General features: G+C 52.1%; 8 protein-coding genes across 8 annotated transcripts; 3 read left to right on the top strand and 5 right to left on the bottom strand.

Moving 5' to 3' along the window:
• Positions 1 to 103: 103 nt before the first annotated feature.
• Positions 104 to 3498, bottom strand: K489DRAFT_373628 (uncharacterized protein; the record flags this gene model as incomplete). Its single annotated transcript, XM_033603440.1, has 3 exons — positions 104 to 3171; positions 3227 to 3368; positions 3421 to 3498. 3 exons carry the CDS (start codon positions 3496 to 3498, stop codon positions 104 to 106), a joined length of 3288 nt encoding a protein of 1095 aa, XP_033456208.1.
• A 901-nt stretch (positions 3499 to 4399) lies between these two features.
• On the top strand, positions 4400 to 5015 carry K489DRAFT_413087 (uncharacterized protein; the record flags this gene model as incomplete). Its single annotated transcript, XM_033608001.1, has 2 exons — positions 4400 to 4674; positions 4745 to 5015. The coding sequence occupies 2 exons, from the start codon at positions 4400 to 4402 to the stop codon at positions 5013 to 5015; spliced, it is 546 nt and encodes a 181-aa protein (XP_033456207.1).
• Positions 5016 to 5914: 899 nt separating this feature from the next.
• Positions 5915 to 8162, bottom strand: K489DRAFT_363538 (uncharacterized protein). The gene is made up of 3 exons (XM_033602683.1): positions 7878 to 8162; positions 7528 to 7824; positions 5915 to 7471 (listed from the first exon to the last, which is right to left on the bottom strand). Exons 1-3 carry the CDS (start codon positions 7965 to 7967, stop codon positions 6335 to 6337), a joined length of 1524 nt encoding a protein of 507 aa, XP_033456206.1. The 5' UTR covers positions 7968 to 8162; the 3' UTR covers positions 5915 to 6334.
• A 270-nt stretch (positions 8163 to 8432) lies between these two features.
• On the bottom strand, positions 8433 to 10038 carry K489DRAFT_384069 (mitochondrial Lipoyl synthase). The gene has a single exon (XM_033605769.1). It carries the CDS (start codon positions 9746 to 9748, stop codon positions 8495 to 8497), a length of 1254 nt encoding a protein of 417 aa, XP_033456205.1. The 5' UTR covers positions 9749 to 10038; the 3' UTR covers positions 8433 to 8494.
• Positions 10039 to 11135: 1097 nt separating this feature from the next.
• K489DRAFT_326283 (putative P450 monooxygenase) lies at positions 11136 to 12781 on the top strand (the record flags this gene model as incomplete). Its single annotated transcript, XM_033601894.1, has 4 exons — positions 11136 to 11265; positions 11344 to 12296; positions 12371 to 12505; positions 12587 to 12781. 4 exons carry the CDS (start codon positions 11136 to 11138, stop codon positions 12779 to 12781), a joined length of 1413 nt encoding a protein of 470 aa, XP_033456204.1.
• Positions 12782 to 16440: 3659 nt separating this feature from the next.
• Positions 16441 to 17336, top strand: K489DRAFT_75797 (uncharacterized protein). The gene has a single exon (XM_033608900.1). It carries the CDS (start codon positions 16617 to 16619, stop codon positions 17199 to 17201), a length of 585 nt encoding a protein of 194 aa, XP_033456203.1. The 5' UTR covers positions 16441 to 16616; the 3' UTR covers positions 17202 to 17336.
• K489DRAFT_75821 (uncharacterized protein) lies at positions 17245 to 17869 on the bottom strand. The gene has a single exon (XM_033608901.1). The coding sequence runs from the start codon at positions 17710 to 17712 to the stop codon at positions 17287 to 17289; it is 426 nt and encodes a 141-aa protein (XP_033456202.1). The 5' UTR covers positions 17713 to 17869; the 3' UTR covers positions 17245 to 17286.
• K489DRAFT_384067 (RhoGAP-domain-containing protein) lies at positions 17282 to 20107 on the bottom strand. Its single transcript, XM_033605768.1, has 3 exons — positions 19157 to 20107; positions 17985 to 19104; positions 17282 to 17865 (listed from the first exon to the last, which is right to left on the bottom strand). Exons 1-3 carry the CDS (start codon positions 19989 to 19991, stop codon positions 17754 to 17756), a joined length of 2067 nt encoding a protein of 688 aa, XP_033456201.1. The 5' UTR covers positions 19992 to 20107; the 3' UTR covers positions 17282 to 17753.
• Positions 20108 to 20742: the final 635 nt, after the last annotated feature.

Raw genomic sequence — 20742 nt, 5'->3', positions numbered from 1 at the left:
GGCATTATCGCGGCGCCTCTAAGGGTACAATATCACGATGTGACATAATCATCATACATCATCGTCTCCTCCTACCTGACCCCCAGCTCCTCGTGAAATACCATCATGACGCTCCACGATCTCTCCCCTCCCCCTTCCTACTCCGCCTCCCTCCTCCCTCGCCGTCATCCATCATGGTTGGCATGATCCCCATCGTCTGCCTCCTCGCCGCACCGGTGTTAGCTCGTGATGACGAGGCGAGCGTCATGGGGCCGACGCTATTCCGTGACTTCAGCGGTGAGACTGGCTCTCTCTGTGGCCTATGCTGCGTGGGCTGCTGCTGTGGCTGTTGCTGGGTCGACGAGCGCCTTGAACGGGCGCGTTTGGGTGTGGGACCGTGTTGGATTGAGGAGGCGCCGGAGGAGAAGGAGGTTGTTGAGGCGAATGATGTGGGTGGAGGGTTTGTCTGGAGGCCGCTTTTTTGCTGTGGATGCTGTGACGATGGTCGATGGGAGCGATGAGACGACTCCCTGCCAGAGGAAGAAGAGGTTGGTGTGGGCGGAGAGCGATCGAGGATGGGATTTCGGGGCGATGGGGACGTGGTCCGGGCGGGAAGATGGGGAGTGCCTGTGGAGGATTTCTGTGGAGCAAATGATAGGGATGGCGATCGGGAGCGATGAGACAGAGTTGTTGGCATAGCATAAGGCGTGTCGATTCCTGATTGCTGGGCCATCGCGGAAGGTGGCACGCCCATGGCAGCGAGGAGGTTGCTGCGGAGAACGTTGGCTTCGATGATCTGCGCGCTTTTCCGCTCGCATTTGCTCTGAAGATGAAGGATGTGGGACTGAAGCTCCTCGACTACGGTCCTGTGTGACTCGAGCTCGGATTGATATTTCTGCTTAGCTGAAAGGAAGTCTTTTTGCAGGACGTGGAATTGCTCGGTCGTGGTCGCGATGGCTTGTTGGTGTGATTGTTCCAGCGTCTGCCTCTCTTGACGGGCCTCTGAAAGTACATTCTCAAGCTGAGCAAGTTGTTGTCGGGCTGATTCGCAATCCGTTGATAAGCTATCCCTCTCGGCACTCACGGCCTCAAGGTTCATGTGCACTGCCTTCATGTCGTTTTCTTGAGTCACTACCATTTGCTGCAATCTTTTCAGTGCTTCGCGCAGAGTTTCACTCTCCTGCTTGCTGGCTTCAACGAAGTGCTCATGGTCCTGAACCGCTTTGCTCCTGGACGATTCGAGAGCCGCTCTTTCGGATTGCATTACTTCCAGCGCCCGGTGTGAATTTGCAATTAGACCATCCTTCTCGGCAACAGTCTTCTCCAAGTGGCCAACGCGATCGCGCAAATCCTCTAAAGCGCTTTCTTTGCTTGACAGAGCTGCTAATCGAGTCACATCTGCCGCAGCCATTTCGCCTTTCAGATCATTAAACTGCTGGCGGAGATTTGATTCTCGATCTGCAGACAAGCTCTTGATTTCCGAAATCTGCTCCAACAACTTCTCGTTTGTGCTGCGGCTGTCCTCGAGCTCGCGAATAGCTTGATCTCGCTCGTCTTCGAGTGCGTGGTTTTGAATGCCATAGTCGATATTGTGGGCTTCCATTTGAGCATATGCTTGAGAAAGCTCCATGTTCTGTTGCTCGAGGGCCCGATATTTCTCAGTCGCTTCTTTCAGAGGTGCTTCGATATTCTCACACCTCGACTCTAGTCCGGCACACGCTTTGCTAACACTTTGAATGATTGCATCTGCTTCATGCCCGAAGCGAGCCTTCAGGGTCGAACGCCAGTCTGCAGATGACAGATCTTGTGTGGCACTCTGCTCGACGTATTCTAGCGAGCGTAATGCAGCGGGCCTCTTGTGCTGACATGATGAGTCATCTTTCGATGATTGACCAAACAGGTCCAATACCAGTGCTTGCGTTGACGCCGACATCGAAGATGCGCCGTTGCCGGCCAGTGTGATCTCGAGCAACAATCGACAGATCGTTTGTACCAATGCTGCAACAGCTTGCGTTTTAGCTTGTATACATAGTTCAGGGTTTGCAACAGCCGGGAATCTAGAGCTGTGATTTCTCGAATGGTCAGAGAGATTATCCAAGCTCTGTTTCAATCGCATCAATCCATTCGTCAGTGAAGGCGTGAATATATTCTGTGCGGTAGTTTTATCGACTCCAATTGTCAATACATCTCGCAAGATCGCGGTGAAAGCATCAAGGCAGATGACATCTTGTGATTCCGTCGTCGTAATGTAGCTAATTGCCGAGAAAATGAGATTACTGATGTGGCCACGATGAACAATGTCAGCCAAAGCATCGAGGCCGTCATTCCGATTCAGAAGCATGTTTGCCTCGCGAACACAGGCGTATTCTGTGAAAGTCGCCTCTACTCGAGCAAATAGCTTCTCGGGCAGCTGGCGAGTGCCGCAGAGGTTTGCAATGAATCGTAGCGTCAAGAGCTGAGCAACCTCGCTCACATCCCCGGCGCAAGCTTTTTCTTGTAACTTACGAATCACTGCTACATTGGCCGCGCACCAATTTCCACGAATTTCGGCGGGTATGGCGCAGATGACTTCATTTGCAAGGACCAAGGATTTATTCGCATTCGTCCCTGCCTCACTGCCTCGAGTTGCAGCAAGAACGACTAGAACAACTAGCTGAACCGTCTTCGACGCTCTGTTGCCAGAGAGAAATTGCTGCAAGACATCAGACTTCCACTGGCCCGATCCGGAGGTGCCTGAGAGGAAGTCGCTCGTGGAATCGCTGCTTGTCGGTCGGAAATCAGGCTCTGTGGCGGCAATCACTGTCATGATCGAAAGACAATATAGGCTCAAACACTGATCGGAGAGTCCTGCACCTTCTCGGAGAATGTTCATAATTGTCTCTTGAAAGTGTCCGAGAATTTCAGGTGTCAGAAGCTGTAGTAGCAGACGACCAGTGCCTTTCAGAAGCAGATATATAGGCTCAATCGTGGTTGCGGAAGGTTTCCGAGCAGCGTTCTGGACCAGCCGTACGAAGAGAGTCTGCGCCTCGGCCGGTATTGCGACATGATCAGGAAGCGCATTCGAGAGCAATGACACACTGGCCTTGCTATATCTCGATGGAACGCTATTCGCTTTGACGGCTTCGGCCAAGGCACTCGGAAGGAGACTCGGCTCTTGTTGAAGGAAAGCATCGCGAATTTTGATGTCGGTGGCTGATCCCCATCAGCCTCGACCTCGTCAATATGATAGCAGCTTTAATGACCGTACCTAGCTTCGAAATAATCTCAAGTACGTATGGCCATTGCGTCAGACCTTGTAAAAGACAGGCCACCAATCGATCTATAATGCAATGATTCGATGCCGCCCATGTTTTGATATCGGCTTCATCAGATATGAGTTGGCGTAGATCCTTCTGGTGTGTCAGCCTCAGAAACGTAGAGGCTTTTGAAACTCCGGCTTACCAGGAATTGTGTTGGATAAGGACTTTCCACTATCCGGATTATTTCAGCGGCCAGCGCCTGATATGTTTCGCCCTGCATGTTGAATTTGATTATGGTCTATTCTATGTAGACCACGACTTCAGGACGCCGGTTGTTGGACTCAGAGCGTGCGACATTTGTCCAGGCGGCAGCGTGTGGTCGTCCCAGCAACAAGACTTCACGTCTCAATTTTCGTCGAAGAAGCAGCCCAAATGCACAACACAAGAGCATTGATTAATGTACTTGTACGAAATATATATCATATTGGGATATGTTGTGATGAAAGATTGTCCTCAGGAGGTCCGGAATGGGTGCACCATGCCATCATCGCATTATGTGCTCTTCCCATTTCATCATCGGGTTGATCCGCAACCCTAACCCTAAGCAATTTATGCAAGTTATGCTTCTCATTGCAAGGCGACCTCACCTGCCCATTCGCTTGCGCCACAAGCATATGAGCCTCCGATTGATGAGATGCATATTGTTTGTCTTTATGACGACCACGATCCGTGAGCTTCACTTGCACTGCAGGTGAAACAGTGGATTGCGCTAGCGATCGGAGGATGAGCATAATGCAGTTAAGCTCCGAGGCTAATGCAAAATATTAATAGCACGTGGCGACGACGTTGCGACTATATGCAGAGTAATTATCTCTTGTCATGATGACAGACACAAGTCGTACCTCGATGATGATATAACATATCCGCGCAGGAGGGTGCACTGTTCATTGTAAGGTAACCAAACCACCTGGGCAGGTAGCGGATCACGATGGAGATGAATCGTGAAACGAAGCTGAGGCGACTATGCTGCAGAAGGATCAAACTAAACTCAGCCCCAGCTACTCGGTAGCGCTCGAAGGACATGACGACTCCTTCAAGGCACGTTTATAAAGGCGGCCATGAGCGCGCAGTCGATTCATCAATTTTGACCCTCATACACATCTGACGACCGATACAAAAACATGTTGATCGACGAATCCGCCACGTTAAGTTTCAACCAGGCTGTGACCTCCAACGTTGACGTCACAATGCCTCGAAGCGATGAACAGAACAACAGCGAAGAAAGTCTGCGACGAGAAGTCGAGGACCTTTCAATGACTCTAGTGAAGATCCTGAACGATCCGGGCCTCTGCACAAATCCCTTCATGCTCAAACACATGAGCACGACATTCCGGATCATTCGCGAGAGGACCAACGAGTACTGCCCTCTCGGCAATCCGATGTCGCGTGAAGAACAGTGAGTTCGTCCGTCGACAGGCATACCTCAAATGCCACGATTTCGTTTCCAAATACTTACTTCTCTCCAGCCTTAACAATCTTCGCAACCTCCAGCTCCAATTCCCAGCATATGTCATCGAGCCGCTCAATGCATGCGCATTGATAGAGCCATCGAACTCACCCAAGACGAGCGGTCCCCGGGCGACGGTCTGGACGACCGTTAAAGTCGGCGGTTTGCCAGGAGCGATCAGCCGGGAGTCTGTGAGCATCCTCCATTGGAGGAAACGCGAGCCAGAATCGCCCTGGGTTTGTCATCGACACGAAGAGGTCCGAGGTGGTGGCGGCCAGACGGATTATTAGTTCTCGAGATTGATTGGAGATTTCATTGTTAAGAGCGGCTTCAATATTACATTGCTGGAAGTGATCATGATTATTACAAACCCATATGATCAATGTTGTTTTCCATCGGACGTCAATCGCGCACGATATGCGTTGCTTGAAAATATCATCGATATCAGAGTTACAGACAATCTCGTGAGGTGAAACCTCCGTGCTATTGTACATCGTGTCCGCGCGAAGGGTCTTTATTGCCACCATTTTCGAAGCGCTGACGTTCGCATCGGCCGCGAACAAGATGACAGAAGTTGCTTGCCCACCTACAGCTTGTCTCACGCTAGCTATAGGGTCAAGTCTTCATCGTATCTATTTTGCGAAGAACTTCCTATCGTCTGTCGTAAAAATATCGCCGAGGTGGAGGGGGTGGAGACCTCAAGGATGGTGAAACTCAAACCATTCCGTTGGAAGCATCAATGTGGTGAACCGTCACTCGGATCGACAGATGGTATTTCGTGATAATGACACTGGGAGCACTGAGGATGATGCTACCGTAGACCATGTTCGACATTGCAACAGGGGTCGCAGCGTGGCGACACTAGTCCTAGATGTGGCACGAACTCGTCTTGATAGGGTGCGCTTGAGAGTATTCTTTTCTAGATTGTTCGCGAGTCATGGTATAAGATGCGATTGATTTCTGCGAAGAGTTTCGTCTTAGAAGAGCTCCTGATATGTGACAGACAATCCACCTTGACCTGTTGACGGCCGTTCGGCTCGACATTCCGGAAATTGTAGCCGACGACCGGACCCGAAATCATGGACGTCATTTCAGTGCCGGAATATTTCTTCATAGGAACCGAGTGTCAGGTACGCTCGTCATTCAGTCTATTATTCATCGGACGAGGATGTCGTCAGTGAAATATTATCCCAGTGAGATCGTGGAATACTCTTCGGACCGAAATGACCCCTATCTGACAAGTGAACCTAGATCGAAATCCTGCATTGAGGAGCAATGTTGTAAAAAGAAAATAACAGGAAGCAGGTTTTACCTCCTTTGCCATGCTCGTGAAGAAAGTCGGCTTGCGATCATAATATATCAGGAAATTGCACAAGGGGAAAAAGTGTGTGGTGACAGCTTCTAATAACGAGCTGCGGCTCGTGACATTTTTCATTTCTGTGGAGTTACATCATACGGCGGCTTCCCGTGATTCGTTTTTGAAGGGCACACGTTCGGGACGGCATGCACAAGCAAAACCATGATGCCGCGCCCGCTTTCACCACCCAAATTCTGATCATTATAATCATCGCCACTGCCGTTGTCGTCGTAGAGATCCGATTTAATGTCTCTAAGCCTTGATTCCTGCCTTCGAGGAGGCGACCTTCTCATTAGTCGTGACAGGCTGGATTCGCGCCATCATCTGCTCCTTGGTGATCAGGTGATCGATGCGCTCGAGCAGGCCCAGGAGCGATTTCATGTTTCCACTCCACTCGTTGAGGACTTCATCGGCGTCACGCTTCTTCTCGAAGCTGACGACCTGCGCAGGCCGGTCGATGCGCGCGTAGATGGTCTTGCTGGTGACGAGATCCGAGATGTACTTTTCCGTCTCGGCGGCGGGCAAGTCGAGGAGGGTGGTGAGTCGGGCGAATTGGATGCGTGTGTAGTACTTGGCGATGACGCGGACATTGTGCTCGATGACACGCTTGCGGAAGTCGAGCCATCGCTGGTGGGCTTTCTTGGCATCATCGGTGGCTTTAGCATCGGTGGGTTTGATGTTGGAGAAAATGTCGGTGTTGCAGAGGTGTGAGCCAAATTGCTTCTCGATGAAGGGCCAGCGCATGAGCTCGGGAACGGTAAAGCGCTTAAGGAGGTCGGCTTCCACTGCGCAGGATGTGCTCAGACGGGTGTCTTGAGCGACACGGTGGAGAAGATCCGATTGCTCGTTGTCGTAGGGTGCAAGCAGTATGAAGTAAACCACGCGTCGTAGCGCAGCTTGTAGCTTGCTTGGGTCCTCCTCAACAGCCTCTGTGTCCAGGACTTGGCGGTAGTGCTTGCATGCTTCGAGGTACTTGTCGTCATGCTTTGCGAGCGTGATCTGCTGTTCGTAGTATCGAAGCTTGAGGTCCGTCACATCGTCGTCCACGGGTTCATCGTCACCAATCGTGCCATCTGATCGCATACGGTCCCGCTCCTCCTTTTCTTTCCGCTCCTTCTCGATCTCCTCCGCAGTCTTCTTTGGCTTTCGGTTGAAGTACCGTGTGCTGATCTTGCGCGATAGAATTCCGGCCTGGGTCCAGTCACCATCCTCAATACATAATGAAACCTGCTGCAGAATGAATTCGGTCTTTTCTCTTCGGCTCATCGATCCGAAGGTCTCGACCTGAAGCTCGCACAGAATGTCCTTCGCCGCCTTCACATCGCCCTTTTCCCGCTTGATATCCGAAAGAATCTTCGTGACGCGTGCTCGCTCAACTTCGACGAAGATCTGTATGAATCATGGTCAGTCCTGTGCGAAGAGCAGTGGTGCACGATACGACTCACCTTTCCTTCTGTGACTGTCCTCAAGGTCTCGATTGTATTCAGCTTCGTCTCCAAGGATGGCGTGTCGTCTAGGAATCCCATCACCACCTGTACCATCTTCGTGATGGCCTGCTTGAGCTGTCCATGCTTCTTGCTGAGCAATTGCACCTGCTCATTGAGCAAACTCCAATCTTTAGCATCCTTTGCTATTGTGACGATCGAAATCAACAGACGTGATGTGGAGGGTAGGTCGGAGGCTTGTCGGGTTTGTTTCTCGAGGCCCAAGAGCTTGTCGATTGCATTTTGCGTTTGACCATCCTAAGCAGACTGTCAGACATAAGTCCATCGACCGTTCTCCAAGCAAAATGTACCTGTGCGAGCTTTTCAGCCTCTGGAATGGCAGAGTCCACCTCCTTGGTGAAATCCTTGGTCGCCTTCAAGATCGACCCGTCTCCCGACATGATGGCGAGTGAGGCGAGTTCGCTATGACGTGGCGATGTGCGGGCACACTCGTGGTGGAGATTATATCAACTTTGGAGGTTTGGTCAAAGTCTGAGTGATATTCAGATATTCCGACGTTTGCGTGTTTTACACTTTGTGTCAAGAGATCGTTGCCCAGGTGTTGAGTAGTCCAGACAGGTATGTGTGCTGGCACGCGCCAGAGTTGCGGCTCACAGTGGGTGACGGCTGTGAATTGACTTGAGCTCCACGCAATGCTGAGTCATCCACTTTCGGGCCTGGAGGTCGAACAGCGAAAAACATCATTTGCTATTTGATCGAAGTCACCACCAACTCAAGTGCGTAGGTTGAAAAATTTATTATTGGCATATTGATCGCTTGATCGCTAGGATAAAATGGCCTCCAGCACGTTGAGTGCAACCCGGACCGTACGCCTATAATAGCCATGGTAACCCAGACATATGACGCCCTGCAATGCATTTATTAATCCAACGCCGATCTATGACACGAAGAGAAGAGGCAAACACATTCAAGCACTCTTCGCCTCCGAATTTGATTTCGCCTCGCCCTCTCCCTGTGCACTCAGAAGCGCACTGTGCTTCGCCCGCTTCTTCAACACGTTCTCGATGAACGCTTCTCCGGCCTTGTAACTGCTCCTCACCAGCGGGCCTGACGCACAGTACAAGAAGCCCATGTCCAGAGCTCGCTGTCTCCACATCTCGAAAGTCGCCGGAGTGACGTACTCCTCAACCTTCATGTGCCTCTTGGTCGGTCGCATGTATTGTCCGAATGTCACAACATCCACATCCGCCGCGCGCAGTTCCTTGAGTGTTCGCCATAATTGATCCTCCGTCTCGCCGAGTCCGAGCATAATGGAGGTTTTGGTGATGAGGGTTGGTTTCGCGGCTTTGGCTGCTCGGAGGACTGCGAGTGACTGACGGAACTTTGCCCGGCGATCGCGAACCATGGGTGTCAACTCCTCTGTGGTCTCAACGTTGTGCGCATAAACATCCAGGCCACTGCGCGCGACCAGCGCTACCTGATCAAGGTCGCCTGCGTAATCTCCAGTCAGAGCCTCGACAAGTATATGCGGCGCTTTCTGCTTGATCTTAATGATCGTCTCTGCGAAATGCCGGCTGCCACCATCCGCGAGGTCGTCGCGATCGACACTCGTCAAGACGACGTATCCCAACCCCCATCTCTTTAGCGCTTCTGCGGTGTTCTCGGGTTCGTGCGGGTCGAGTGGTGGTGGCTTATTTGATGTCTTGACACTGCAAAATCGGCATCCTCGAGTGCAAGTGTCACCCATAAGCATGATCGTAGCGGTGGCGGCCGATTTATTTGAGCCCCCCCAGCAATCGCTGATGTTCGGACATCGCGCCTCTTCGCAGACGGTGTGCAGATTGAGTCCTCTCAGATCGTTCTTGATGCGCTTGTAGTTGTCGTTGTTTGGAATAGGTGTCTTGAGCCATGGCGGAAGCCGAGTGTGCGATCGTTTGCGACCTTCTGGTCCGATCTGAACGGTCTGTAGCTCGTAGGCATCGTTCTCGGAGAGTGGCTCGCTTTTGGGCTTTCCAGAAACGAAATCGGTAAAGGATGGGCCAGCATTGAGGCGATCACTGAAGGCCGTTGTAGGTCGTGCCTGACTGGCTGTCGTCGTAGGTGGTGGTGGATCGGTGACGGCAGTGGCGAACGTCCGCTCGAACGATCGCTTCTGAGGGACGAGCAAGACTGATCGTGCTTCGCAAAGTAGTCGGCGCGCAGACGTTCCTGTGAGTGCCATGATTCCGGGCTTTGTCCTCCACTCAATGCCAACGAAGCAATTTGTACTGCGTGAGTGGAAAGGCTGGGCGGATATCAATCTGAGGAAGGGTTTATAGATGGCGATTTGCCCGCAGGAATCACGAAACGTTGAGTCAGCCATGCCCGTCGAACTCCGGGCGGCGACATTCCGTGTTAGGGTTAGCTTAAGCTCCTCCTGCCCGAGTGCCTTGTATCCTGAGATGGCATCTCTCTACTTCGCCTGCTGGGCCGGCAATGATGAGACACTTGCAATCACGGCGTGAACACTTTTCGTAACTCGGAGTAGATGTGTACTTGTCTGACGAGAAGACCGACATGCAGTGAACCGCAGCTGTCCGTCATGCCGGTTTCCACCCGCCAGCCCATGCAGCACCCCTCACCGTGGACCTATAAATGATTTACACTCTCAATGGGTGTCCCGAGCACCAGCCTTCACCGACGCCTCGAACACGCGTGTCGTGAAGCAGCGGCGACTAGTTCGTTCGATTCCATGCTCATCACTCACAGACCGGCCGTACGGATGGCCCGGCGAATAGAATCTAGCGCTGGTCGGGTGAGCTTGTAGAGAACCCACCCGGAAGCCGGCTGCTAGTCCTTCCGCTCGGATTCACAAACGTCGTTCCAAGCCGCGACAGTCCCCAGCTGAAGACTTCCGGACCGAACATCAACCCCCAGGAATCTCTTTCGGACGCATTAACACACCAAACTCGTCTCTGGGCATGTTGTCACAGACATGATGATTCCAGACTGCTATTGTCGTGCGAGCTGTAGTCCGGGAATTTCGGATTGCTCTTGTTACCGGGGATCTACATCGGATGTATTAATATACCTGTCTCGCGTCTAGGCGTGTTCTTATAGACATTGTAATATACTAGGTAAGACTACTATCATCGTATCAGCTTTCGTCCGGGGATTTCGAATAGCTTTTATTACCGGAAATCTCCGTCGGACGTATTGATATACATACCTCGTGTCTAGGCGTGTTCTCACAGACATGATAATTTAGGACTGCCATTGTCGTGAGAGCTTCAGTCCGGGATTTCGATATTCCCAATTACCGGCAACACGTCATCAACGATGCACGCAGATGATGTGTCGGATCGCCGACAGTGAGTGCATATTCAAGGAAACGTCTTCATGGCACAAACTATGGTACTCTCGAAACATCCCTTTCAAAGATGCATCTCTGTCAAGTCTAGACATATTCATGCTTCTTGTGTTTCAATCCTGCCCATTTGTTCATTCATCACGCTCCTCGACCTTGTTGTCGCCCAGAGAAAAACGCTGCTATCATGTTTGAGCCGACGGGCAAGTATGGGATCGTTCTCGCCCTGTTGGGCGCGGCAGTCTGCTTGCGATATCTTCTGATGCCATTCCTGAGCCCCTTACGCTCAATTCCGGGCCCTGTGCTCGCGCGCTTTACTCGACTGTGGGAGCTCAGAGCCCTTCATCGAGGCAACATCGAAGCTGTCACTATCGACCTACATCGCCGTCATGGTAAGCTTCATATATGGCGGATATGATATATCCGTCTCACATCTCTTTGCCTTTCTCCTGACCCGGCGCTCCATTCAGGAAACGTCGTTCGGCTGGCTCCCAACCGGTACAGCCTAACCGATCCACAGGCTGCGAAGGATATATACGCCATCAGCTCGAAATTCACTAAATCTGCGTTCTACGACCCTTTCGGTACGCCATTGGCTAGTCGTAAGGACATCTTTTCGACACGGAACGAGAATCATCACCAGGAAGACCGACGCAAGATCGCATCGATGTATTCACTTACATCTCTCCTCTCGTATGAGCCTTACGTCGACTCCAGCAACGAGGCCCTATGTGAAAAGATGCAGGGCTTCGCACACAGGAACCAGCCATTCAACCTGATGCAATGGACTCAATATTATGCATTTGATGTTATTGGTGAGATCACCTTTGGCAAAGCCTTCGGCATGATGGAAACAAGCTCGGACGTGGACGGCATCTTGAAGGCCATCCATCTCACCGCCTTCATTCCGGCCTACCTTGGCCTGCTTCCGGAGCTTAGCAACTTGTTTTATCGAGCCCTGTTCCTCCTCGTCAAGGAGAGCCCCCTTATCGTTCTTCAAGGCTTTGGTAACAGAGCACTGGCAGAGCGAAGAAATGGCAATGCTCCCAGTGATCGAGAAGACTTCCTCGCTAAATGTCAGAAACTCAACGATGCGGGCAAGCTGGATGACGGCCTCGCTGGTCGGGTTCCAACCGGGAACGTCATTGCAGGCTCGGATACGACCGGGATAACTCTCGCAGCGGCGTTGTACCATCTCATCCGCAATCCAGACAGTATGCGGAAGCTCCAACATGAATTAGATGAGGCTACGCGCCGCGGCGAACTGTCTCAGGTAGCAACTTTTGCGGAAGCGAGTAAACTACCCTACCTGCAAGCGGTCATCAAAGAGACACTGCGGATTCATCCCGCGGTGGGAAAATTACTTTCAAGAGTCGTCCCAGCAGGAGGTAAAGAGCTGGCTGGCCACTACTTTCCCGAAGGAGTAAGTGTTCATTTATGCACAACACCGCTGAATCCTTTGTTCTCGCGACTCTCACTGATCAATTTCCTATACAGTCCGTCGTCGGGGTGAATGCCTGGGCAATCCACCGCAACCCCGAAATCTTCGGATCCGACGCAGACATCTTCCGTCCGGAGCGCTGGATGGGACCACGCGAGGAAGTTGCCCGTATGGAACAACACAATTACGCGGTAAGAGTTTCCTCCTTCTCGTGCCATGCCATTAAGGGACGGCTGCGCATAATGGACACTGACTGATGCTTGTGTTTCCAGTTCGGAGCCGGATCTCGTACATGCATCGGCAAACACATCAGCTTGTTGGAGATCAACAAGGTCCTTCCGCAGCTCCTTCGCCAATTTGACTTTGAAGGCCTGGATGATCGAGCATGGACCACGAAGAATTATTGGTTCGTGAAACCTTCGTATATGTGCCGCGTGAAGGTTCGTGAAGGAAACGCAAAAGTTTAAGACCTGTGGATAAGTCTTCGTTTCATGGAAAACATTTTGAGAGGAGTATACGGCTGGAAGCCCGGTGGTTTTCGCGAATTGGGAGCAGATTTTCTCAGTACCAATCTCACAGATGTCTATGACTCGATACCCTCTCTTCAACTCGGCGGCGCCTATTCTTTCGATATCGATTTTATCGCCTAGAAGTGATAATGAACACCGCACAGTCGAGCACCAAAATGACCAACAACTACTCGGCACCACTGGCGATGTTTACCTCCTAAGGGTGCTGCACAATAAGATCCACAAAGCACGCCTATTGGTGGTCAACCGATATCAGATAGAAAGGCTGCGAGTCATCCCGTCACAAACCTAGTCTCGGCGACGTCGTCACATCCCGACTCGTATCGCTCCTCGAAAGGCGCCTCTGTCCAGTGCGGCGAAAAGACCCCGACCTTTCCCGACGGCTGGCTTCCTGTTGTGAAGCGCCCACCAGGGGGATCACAGTACGTACTGGTACTTGTCATAACATGCGTCGTGTACATGCAGGTAGGTCGTCGACGCCTGAATTCATTACTCCTAGTCCATGTTCGCTCCAACGCTGTGTAACACAGAACTCTCCTTTATAAAGGTCGGAGAAAACCCTCAACTGCATTCTTCATCTTCTCTTCTTACTCCTACATCTCTTCTGATACTGCAACACCGATGTCCCTTCTCGTTCATGTGGCTTAGAACTCAATCGACTCCTCTACACGATGCGTCTGGTACGTTGCGTGTAGTGGACGATTGAGCTGTCGCCTTCTCTTGAGCTACAACATCATGCCTTCGTATCAGGTGTCATTGCATTCTGTGATGCGTCAAATTATGGAGCATCTGGTCAACTTTTCCAAGAGCGTCAGTGCTGTCCTTCTCCTCGAGCATCCCGGCTCTCGCTTAGTGCAAGAATCCTTTCAATGCTAACCGATACCACAGGTCCCACAAATTCCAATGTATGGCGAATAGCAAGCTTCAGTGGGTCATGGCGCCGAAATGTCCGCAAGTCACCATGATGCGCTGGTCCAAACTATGCTATGGGACAAGTAACACCAGCCTTTGTCATCTAAAGTTCCTCAACGACTCAAGTTCCGGATCACCTCCTGCCTCACAGCGCTCATCGGCGACCATCCACAAGCCAGTCCACCAGTTTGACAAGAGACGTCCACCTTGACCCTTCCATAATATCTATGGATTGTGCCAAACCCCCAACGGCGATGCGCCCGTACAGCTCAACCTTCATGCACCAAGATCTCTTAAGCCACAACCACCATATGTCATCCCGGTAATCGCCGCCGCGCAGCTGGAGTTATCTCCGCTGTCCGCGGGATGAAAAAGTACAACGCCAGCAACCCGAACGGGACAACAATACCTCAGTGATATGAGCTGATTACTCAGACGTGCGAACACCAGTTACAGGGTACGCGGACCTTGCGAGCTGGCACAGTCCATCACTCTCTTAGATCAGCTCATGCAAGATCCTAGGGCATCAAACATGCCCAAGCGCGATAGCGAAATTATCCTGCGCGCCTTCGATGGCGGTAGGCGCACCCCTTGGGAAGTCTTGCTATGTAAGGTATCTCTACGCAGCTCATCGGGAACTTTCTGGGTTTCAAGATGAACGAGCATACATCCCACGACCCAAGAGCGATGAAGCCGCGGTCATTTGGAAAAGCTCCGTCCCCTGTGGCCGAGAATCTTGCGTATGGCTCCCATAACACAGATGCAGGCAGAACCTTGTACAGCAGGCCCCTCCAAATCTTAGATGCCATCGCCTTCTGCACCAATGCAGGCGCGATCTCCGTACATGGTGTTGCTTCAATCTGCAGGTAGACAGGTACAAGATCGTCGCAAGGCGGATGATGCAGTGGTACCGGAACACCGGCTACCTAAATCGGCACTGCCTTTAGGGAACGAGGTCTGGCTCTTACCATGAAAAAGTCAAGAACCACGGTCGGAACAACCTCGATCTCAAGTACAACGGGAATCTCGACGAGGCGATTCGAGACATCGAGCGAAGGCTAACATAATCAGAGAGCAACGGGGCCTCAAGACTCCACGGATTCCATCGGCGGATCTCTGCAAGTTCTGACATTTCGTATCCATCTCTAAAAGATACCTCTGACTTTCCTCTCGATCATTTACCGTCTACATATCCCTCGCCGAATATTGCTGATAGTGAAGTTCAACGCCTTTCTCTACGCGCTCCAGCACTTCAACTTCGATCACATCGCGGAGACAGAACACTGCTCCACCAGTACACAGCACCCCGACTCGAACAATGCGGGCGCAATGTGGAAGACCTGAACGAAGTGACCTCAACAGCTCGCCATTTGTCCGAATCAATTGCCCAGCCCGAATCGCAGCACGCGGAAATGCATAACCTCAAGCTGGAGATTAATTGGATTACGTGCGAGGCCGAAATGATTGATGCCGACCTCACGGCAGAAGAAAATGAATTCCTCTGACGAGGGGCAGCCGAAAGCAGCAATGAGTTCGAGGATTAAAGACATCAAGCAGCATCATTATCCTTTAAGAGAGAAGACCTCGCTTCAAAATCTAGCAATTCCCCGACTCGTAGACCCGAATGGAACGAGCCGGAAATAGTTGTCGGGAACCCTCGCCTTCGACCGCTGGATCAGAATTTCTGGAGGAACTCAGAAGACGACACCAGTGAGCTATGTCACCGAGTGCTTCCAGTTCAACTTCCTCTGCAGGGCTGGAGCCTTCCTCTCCCAAAACAAGGCATGCAAGCAATAGATGAAGCTACCGCCCTCTAACGTTTCTTCCGTCACGTGTCGTGAATCTGAAGCAATCTAAGGCTCGCAGAGTACGAGGTCAGGCCCGGATTGCTTCTGACCGCGCCACTCCTGCGCTTACTTCCCATCATGGAGAAAAGAACGGCAAGATCGATCACTCAGATGGCGTCGAATTCCATCTCTGTCGGTCACCCTTCCTGGTAGAACTCCTTCGCCTTTCTCTGAGAGCCCGTAACAGTCAACCCATTGCTCGGCATGGAGACTTTACTCCAGGGGATTGTAGAATCTCCCGAACGCCTCCTCGTCATAGAATCTTCCGGACAGGCGCTCACCAGCTGAGCTCTTTGTGGAGCGTCGTGGATGAAAGAGTGAAGAGCGAGCGAACTCCGCGGCCCCTTACATACAGTTCTTCAAGGCAGACCTAACTTAGCAGTGCCGGCTTCATGGATTGTGCAACAGGCACAGAACATACATTCTTTGAGTCTTACACCGGCTTACTCGTTCTAGACTTTCGCGGGAATCAACTCGCGTCATGGCCATCGGCTATGTCTCTTGGAGCCGCAACAGGCCCAAGGGGTGGAGTCCTGACACCACGAAGATCTTCTACCATGGCTCCCGATCCTGTCCCGATCTCTCCGGTCATCGCCCCCAACCTCATCACGATCCTATGTCCTTCTCCAACCACTATTGTCGATCCTGCAAGGACCATATGACCACCTCTAACCGTAGCCTCCTCGTCAGTAATGACGCTTCCCTCCCAAGCGGAGAATAGACTTGAGAAGGAGCCCACAACAGCATTCCTTCTGCGGAAACGACCTCCTTGACGAACGCAGATCTCGAGTGCTGCCGCTCGCTGCCGTCGTTTCAGGCATCAATGGCGGAAACATCCCCGCTGCGACTGGGCTGCTCGGAGCAGGGACAGTGGTTATACCATTGCCCTTCCGACGGGCCGGCGCCGAAACTCGCGAAGACCTCCTACCCACCTCCGACGAATTGACCGGTCTCGTCCCCACTGCTCACGATCGTCCTTCGTCGGGAAATCCGTCCCACGGATCTTGCTGCTGATGCTATACACTGGAATCTGTTATCGGCAATCGATCCCTCACTCGAGTCAGGTGTATGTCCACCGCTGGACAGCTCTCCCGAGTATTCATCTCGTTCGTCTCTACCTACCTTGCCCACCTGGACCAGCTGGTACCATAGGGCGGAAGTCGGTCCTTCCAAATCGTAGCAGGCCAACACATCTGCGCTGTCGATCGCGCATAGCCAGAGGGATACCCAGGGACGGGAAGGCAAAAGGAAAGAGGTGCGAGGCGACTTATCGGAATTCAGGCACGCCTATCACATGTTCAACCCTTTATCTGCGATTCGACCTGCGCTCGGACACGATTTCGGCAACGACGATTGGTTCTGCAAGATCCCCGCTCGCGGCCGAACCTCGACCGCTGCCTATCATCAAGATAGAGCTTTCGGGGTTGCTCGTCGAATTTTCGCCCGATGCGAGCCGGGGCCGAAGGCAGAGAAACGGCATCTTTGGTAATGCCTCTCCTGATCGGGAATGGCACCTGCACAGCATACACTCGGATGTGGTTGCGGCAGTTGGGAAGCCAGAAAGTCCGAAGGATCCCTTTCCTTGGTGGAGAGGATGATCCGGGTATGATTTGTTTACGGACTCCGTCGAGGCAGTCACATACAGTTCTTTGGAATTCGGATGATGGAAACAATGATTCAATCTTAGATATTAAATATATAAAAATTCATTTGTTCTTCCCCCCCCCTCCTCCTCCTCCTCCTCCACGTGAGAAAGATACAAAGAAAAGCAAAACCGTATCCGTGTATTTTTGTCGCCGTGCTTCTGAGAAGGGGAAGGGAGGGGTGTTCAGAGAACGTGCAAAAGCCACGACAACGACGACGGGAGGCTTCACGAGATTTGTATTGTTCGAAATATCGTGCGGGCGAGAGGTAGAACAGAGTTGAAAAGAACTGATTTGAGATCTGATTTATCCAACGGCATCGCCAGACAGAGATCGCAAGAAGGAGAATAAGAAAATACGAAAATCCTTGTACAAAACATTTCACCCTTCTAGGAGATTCTTCGGAAAAAAGATGGAAAAAAGAAAACCTGGCCCTCCTTGTCATTTTCGCTTCTGTGCTCATCATGGGAGGAGGAGCACACCGAGCCAGTGAAGAAAAATCCAAAACTAATCTTCGTCGAAAATGGCCGTGGCGTTGATGAGGATGGTATCCACGACCTTGGCCTGCAACCCCGCATCGGCGATTTGCGCGCCGGTATGTTGACCCATGAGGCTTGGCCTGAGAAAGAGAAAGAAAGAATCGTCAGTCCAAGATTTTCCGAATCAGAAACGAGTTAGTTCATACGAGATGGGGAAGGGAAGGATTTTACGAAATGAAAGAAAGAAGAGGAGACTTACGCGAAGCACACGGCCAGATTCGCACTCCCCATCCTCGTGCGACTCTCGTTCTGCATGACGCGATACAAATGCAGGACCAAAGCCCTCATGGTAGCGTAATTCGGATCGGGGAGATCGTTGATACCCTGGTGGAGGGCATCGCGGCGTTTATCCGCATCATCGATTTTCGCCGATTCGATGAAATGGGTATATCCGGCGCGGGTGAAGAGCGGGTCGGAAAGCTCGCGGAGGAATTGCTTCAGCAGCGTCGTCACGGCGTTGACGTCGTGGAAGAAATTCGCCGGGTTGCGGAAGTCGAGTTGGGGTGCGCCGGGGGGGAGGGTGTCGAAGGCGTTGCGGAGCGCGTTCACGTGAGTGGCGTTGCCGCTGACGCGGTAGATCCCTTCGACGTCCAATCCGAAGAGGTCGACGGCTTGCATACATTGGACGACGATGGTGGGGACGGCGGAGTTGTCGCGTGCGAAAAGTTCCTCGAGGGAGAGACCAAAGACGGGACGGGCGGGGGTGGATTGCGGTGGGCTCATAGGGCCGCCGCGAGGAGGGCCCATTGCGCCTGTGGAGACCATTGGCGCTGTAGGGAGGGTTGGTAACGCGCCGCCGGTGTGCTGGGCAAATTCGTTTCCGTGGGTAGGGTATGGTGGGGAGCCGTAGTTGCTCACTGGTGGCGGTGGTTGAGAGGCATACGAGGGTTGCGCAGCCTGTCGGTATGCTAATGATTGAGGGTCAGGCTGCTGCTGGTATGGCAGATTCTCCTTCGGCGGAGGCGGTAGAGGTTGTTGGCCAGTCTGGGGAGCAAAGCGGTCGCTCGGCGAGTTGTTTTGATTTCCAAGAAGGCTGAAAGCTAAAGCTGGCTGGCTCATGGGGTTTCCCGACGAGACGTGAGGTTGCTGTGAGGGCGGTGGCGGTGGTTTGGGTACCAAGGTCGGATGTTGCTCGTATTTGATCTCGCTCGGAGCCTGGACCTTGCCGGAAAAGCTGCTCACGTAGTTGTGGTAGTCGCGTTCGTTGTCGATGTCACTGATCAAATCACGGAGACTTCTCTGTGGGAGAGCTCCATCGTTTTCGGCCAATGGGCTGACCGCTAGACCATTGCCGAGAAGCAGTTTCTCGTTGAATGTTGCTTTGATTTCCGTCAGTAATCCTATCTTCTTTTGTATTACAGACACACTTACCGAACTTCTGCAGCTGCAAAGTCAACCCACTGTCGCATTCGTGGATCAACTCCTGCAGAGCCTTTACCGCCTGAGGTCGACCCACGCTGAGAAGCTGCTCTCTTTGTGACTTGGCCAGGCCGACCTTCTCCTCATAATCGGCATCTGCAGCCTGTGTTTTGCGAAGGAGATCCTGTTCATACTGCTCCGCGCTTTTCGGACCTTTCAGACCTAACCTGCGACTGCCCTTGACATCGCCGGTACGCGCGCGATCATGGTCCTCTGCGAGACTGTCGTACTTGGCTTTGGCCTTCAGCATAGCCGCCTCGGCATCCGAAGCCCGCTTCTCTGCATCCAACCCCTCGTGTTTCCAGTTCTTACGTCCGCGCTCCATATTGTTCGAGAGGACATCCAGGTCCTCATGCATCTGGTGCAGGGAGAGGGCAAACTGAATGCCATTGTCGGCCATGCGCTCGTGTACGTGCAAGACCTCTGCCAGCTGCGCAGCATAGCTCCCACCACGGACATCGGCTTTGCGGATGCTGTCGAGTTGGATGCGCACCAAACGCTTGCATCCCGATGCCTGCTCCTCTTCCAATGCGGCGCGCTTCTTCAGAAATTGAGCGAAGTCACGCGCCGATGCGATCGATTGCTTCAGCCGGGCGAGGAGGGTAGTGATGCCGATATCAGAGTACTTGACATCTTCGACCGCTTTGGGCGGCGCAGTCGAGGTGTTGGTTGCGCCGTTCACTGCATCATCGCCGGTAGAAGGCATCACCGGGCTGGTCGGATTGGATGCAAAGTGGGCAGCGGTGCCTCCGCCATTGCCGGAGTCACGATCGTTTTCGCCGTACATTGTATGCTCTATGGCTGTGGTTTATTGCGAGTATACACACAGGTTCTGTCGAAGATATTTTGCTTCCGAAGCAAGGACAACGAGGCGAAGTGGTCAGTCTGGTGAATGTGTTGTATATGTACCAGACTCGGCAATCATGTTTCGAAGCTGGGATGCGCTGTGATCATGATGCCGTCGGAGTTCGCCAGACCTGCCCGAAAGGAACAGCTCAGCCACCTGCGGCCGCGACGCTCAGGATGGATCATCATAGCCCAAACTCTAAAACAGATGGTTAACGAGGCAAATTAGCTCCGTGTCTAGTGCGCAGTATATACTGTTTACTGGGCATATCGTCGTCCTGATCGGGAGGATTTTCGCGGTGGATTCAGACGCTGGATGTAGAATACTCAGTTGAATTGAGGTAAGAATGGGCCTCGGAAGTGGAACGAGGGAAGCGGGGGGGAGAGAGAGTGTGTGTGTATGTATGTCTGTACATATGTCTATGTGTATGGGTAGGTGTACATATACGTATGAATGCGCACATATATGTATATATGTTTGTTTGTATGTATGCATATGTATGTATGTATGTGCATAGATATGTGCATATATATGTGTATATGGATATGTATATTCATTTGCATATATGTCTATGTTATATGTACAAGTGGGCTGTTGTTTGTCTCCCCCTCCGAGTAATACGTCACTGCTTGATGATTCCCGAGCGGGCAATGCCGTTTCTCCATCTCCCATACGGAACTCCATCCGTCTC

The sequence above is a fragment of the Dissoconium aciculare genome (assembly GCF_010015565.1).
Source record: "Dissoconium aciculare CBS 342.82 unplaced genomic scaffold K489scaffold_14, whole genome shotgun sequence".
Lineage (NCBI taxonomy): Eukaryota > Fungi > Ascomycota > Dothideomycetes > Mycosphaerellales > Dissoconiaceae > Dissoconium > Dissoconium aciculare.
Note: the sequence above shows the minus strand (reverse complement) of the source record. Positions and strands in the feature narration are given on the sequence as shown.

Excerpts from the sequence above, each read along its gene's own strand:
- K489DRAFT_384069 (XM_033605769.1), bottom strand. The coding sequence starts at position 9,748 with ATGGCACTCACAGGAACGTCTGCGCGCCGACTACTTTGCGAAGCACGA.
- K489DRAFT_384067 (XM_033605768.1), bottom strand. The coding sequence starts at position 19,991 with ATGTACGGCGAAAACGATCGTGACTCCGGCAATGGCGGAGGCACCGCT. Across the intron at positions 19,105-19,156 it reads TTTGCAGCTGCAGAAGTTCG|CAACATTCAACGAGAAACTG; the intron begins GTAAGTGTGTCT and ends CGGAAATCAAAG. Across the intron at positions 17,866-17,984 it reads AATCTGGCCGTGTGCTTCGC|GCCAAGCCTCATGGGTCAAC; the intron begins GTAAGTCTCCTC and ends TCTCTTTCTCAG.
- K489DRAFT_75821 (XM_033608901.1), bottom strand. The coding sequence starts at position 17,712 with ATGATGAGCACAGAAGCGAAAATGACAAGGAGGGCCAGGTTTTCTTTT.
- K489DRAFT_363538 (XM_033602683.1), bottom strand. The coding sequence starts at position 7,967 with ATGTCGGGAGACGGGTCGATCTTGAAGGCGACCAAGGATTTCACCAAG. Across the intron at positions 7,825-7,877 it reads AGGCTGAAAAGCTCGCACAG|GATGGTCAAACGCAAAATGC; the intron begins GTACATTTTGCT and ends CAGTCTGCTTAG. Across the intron at positions 7,472-7,527 it reads GGACAGTCACAGAAGGAAAG|ATCTTCGTCGAAGTTGAGCG; the intron begins GTGAGTCGTATC and ends TGATTCATACAG.
- K489DRAFT_75797 (XM_033608900.1), top strand. The coding sequence starts at position 16,617 with ATGCTATACACTGGAATCTGTTATCGGCAATCGATCCCTCACTCGAGT.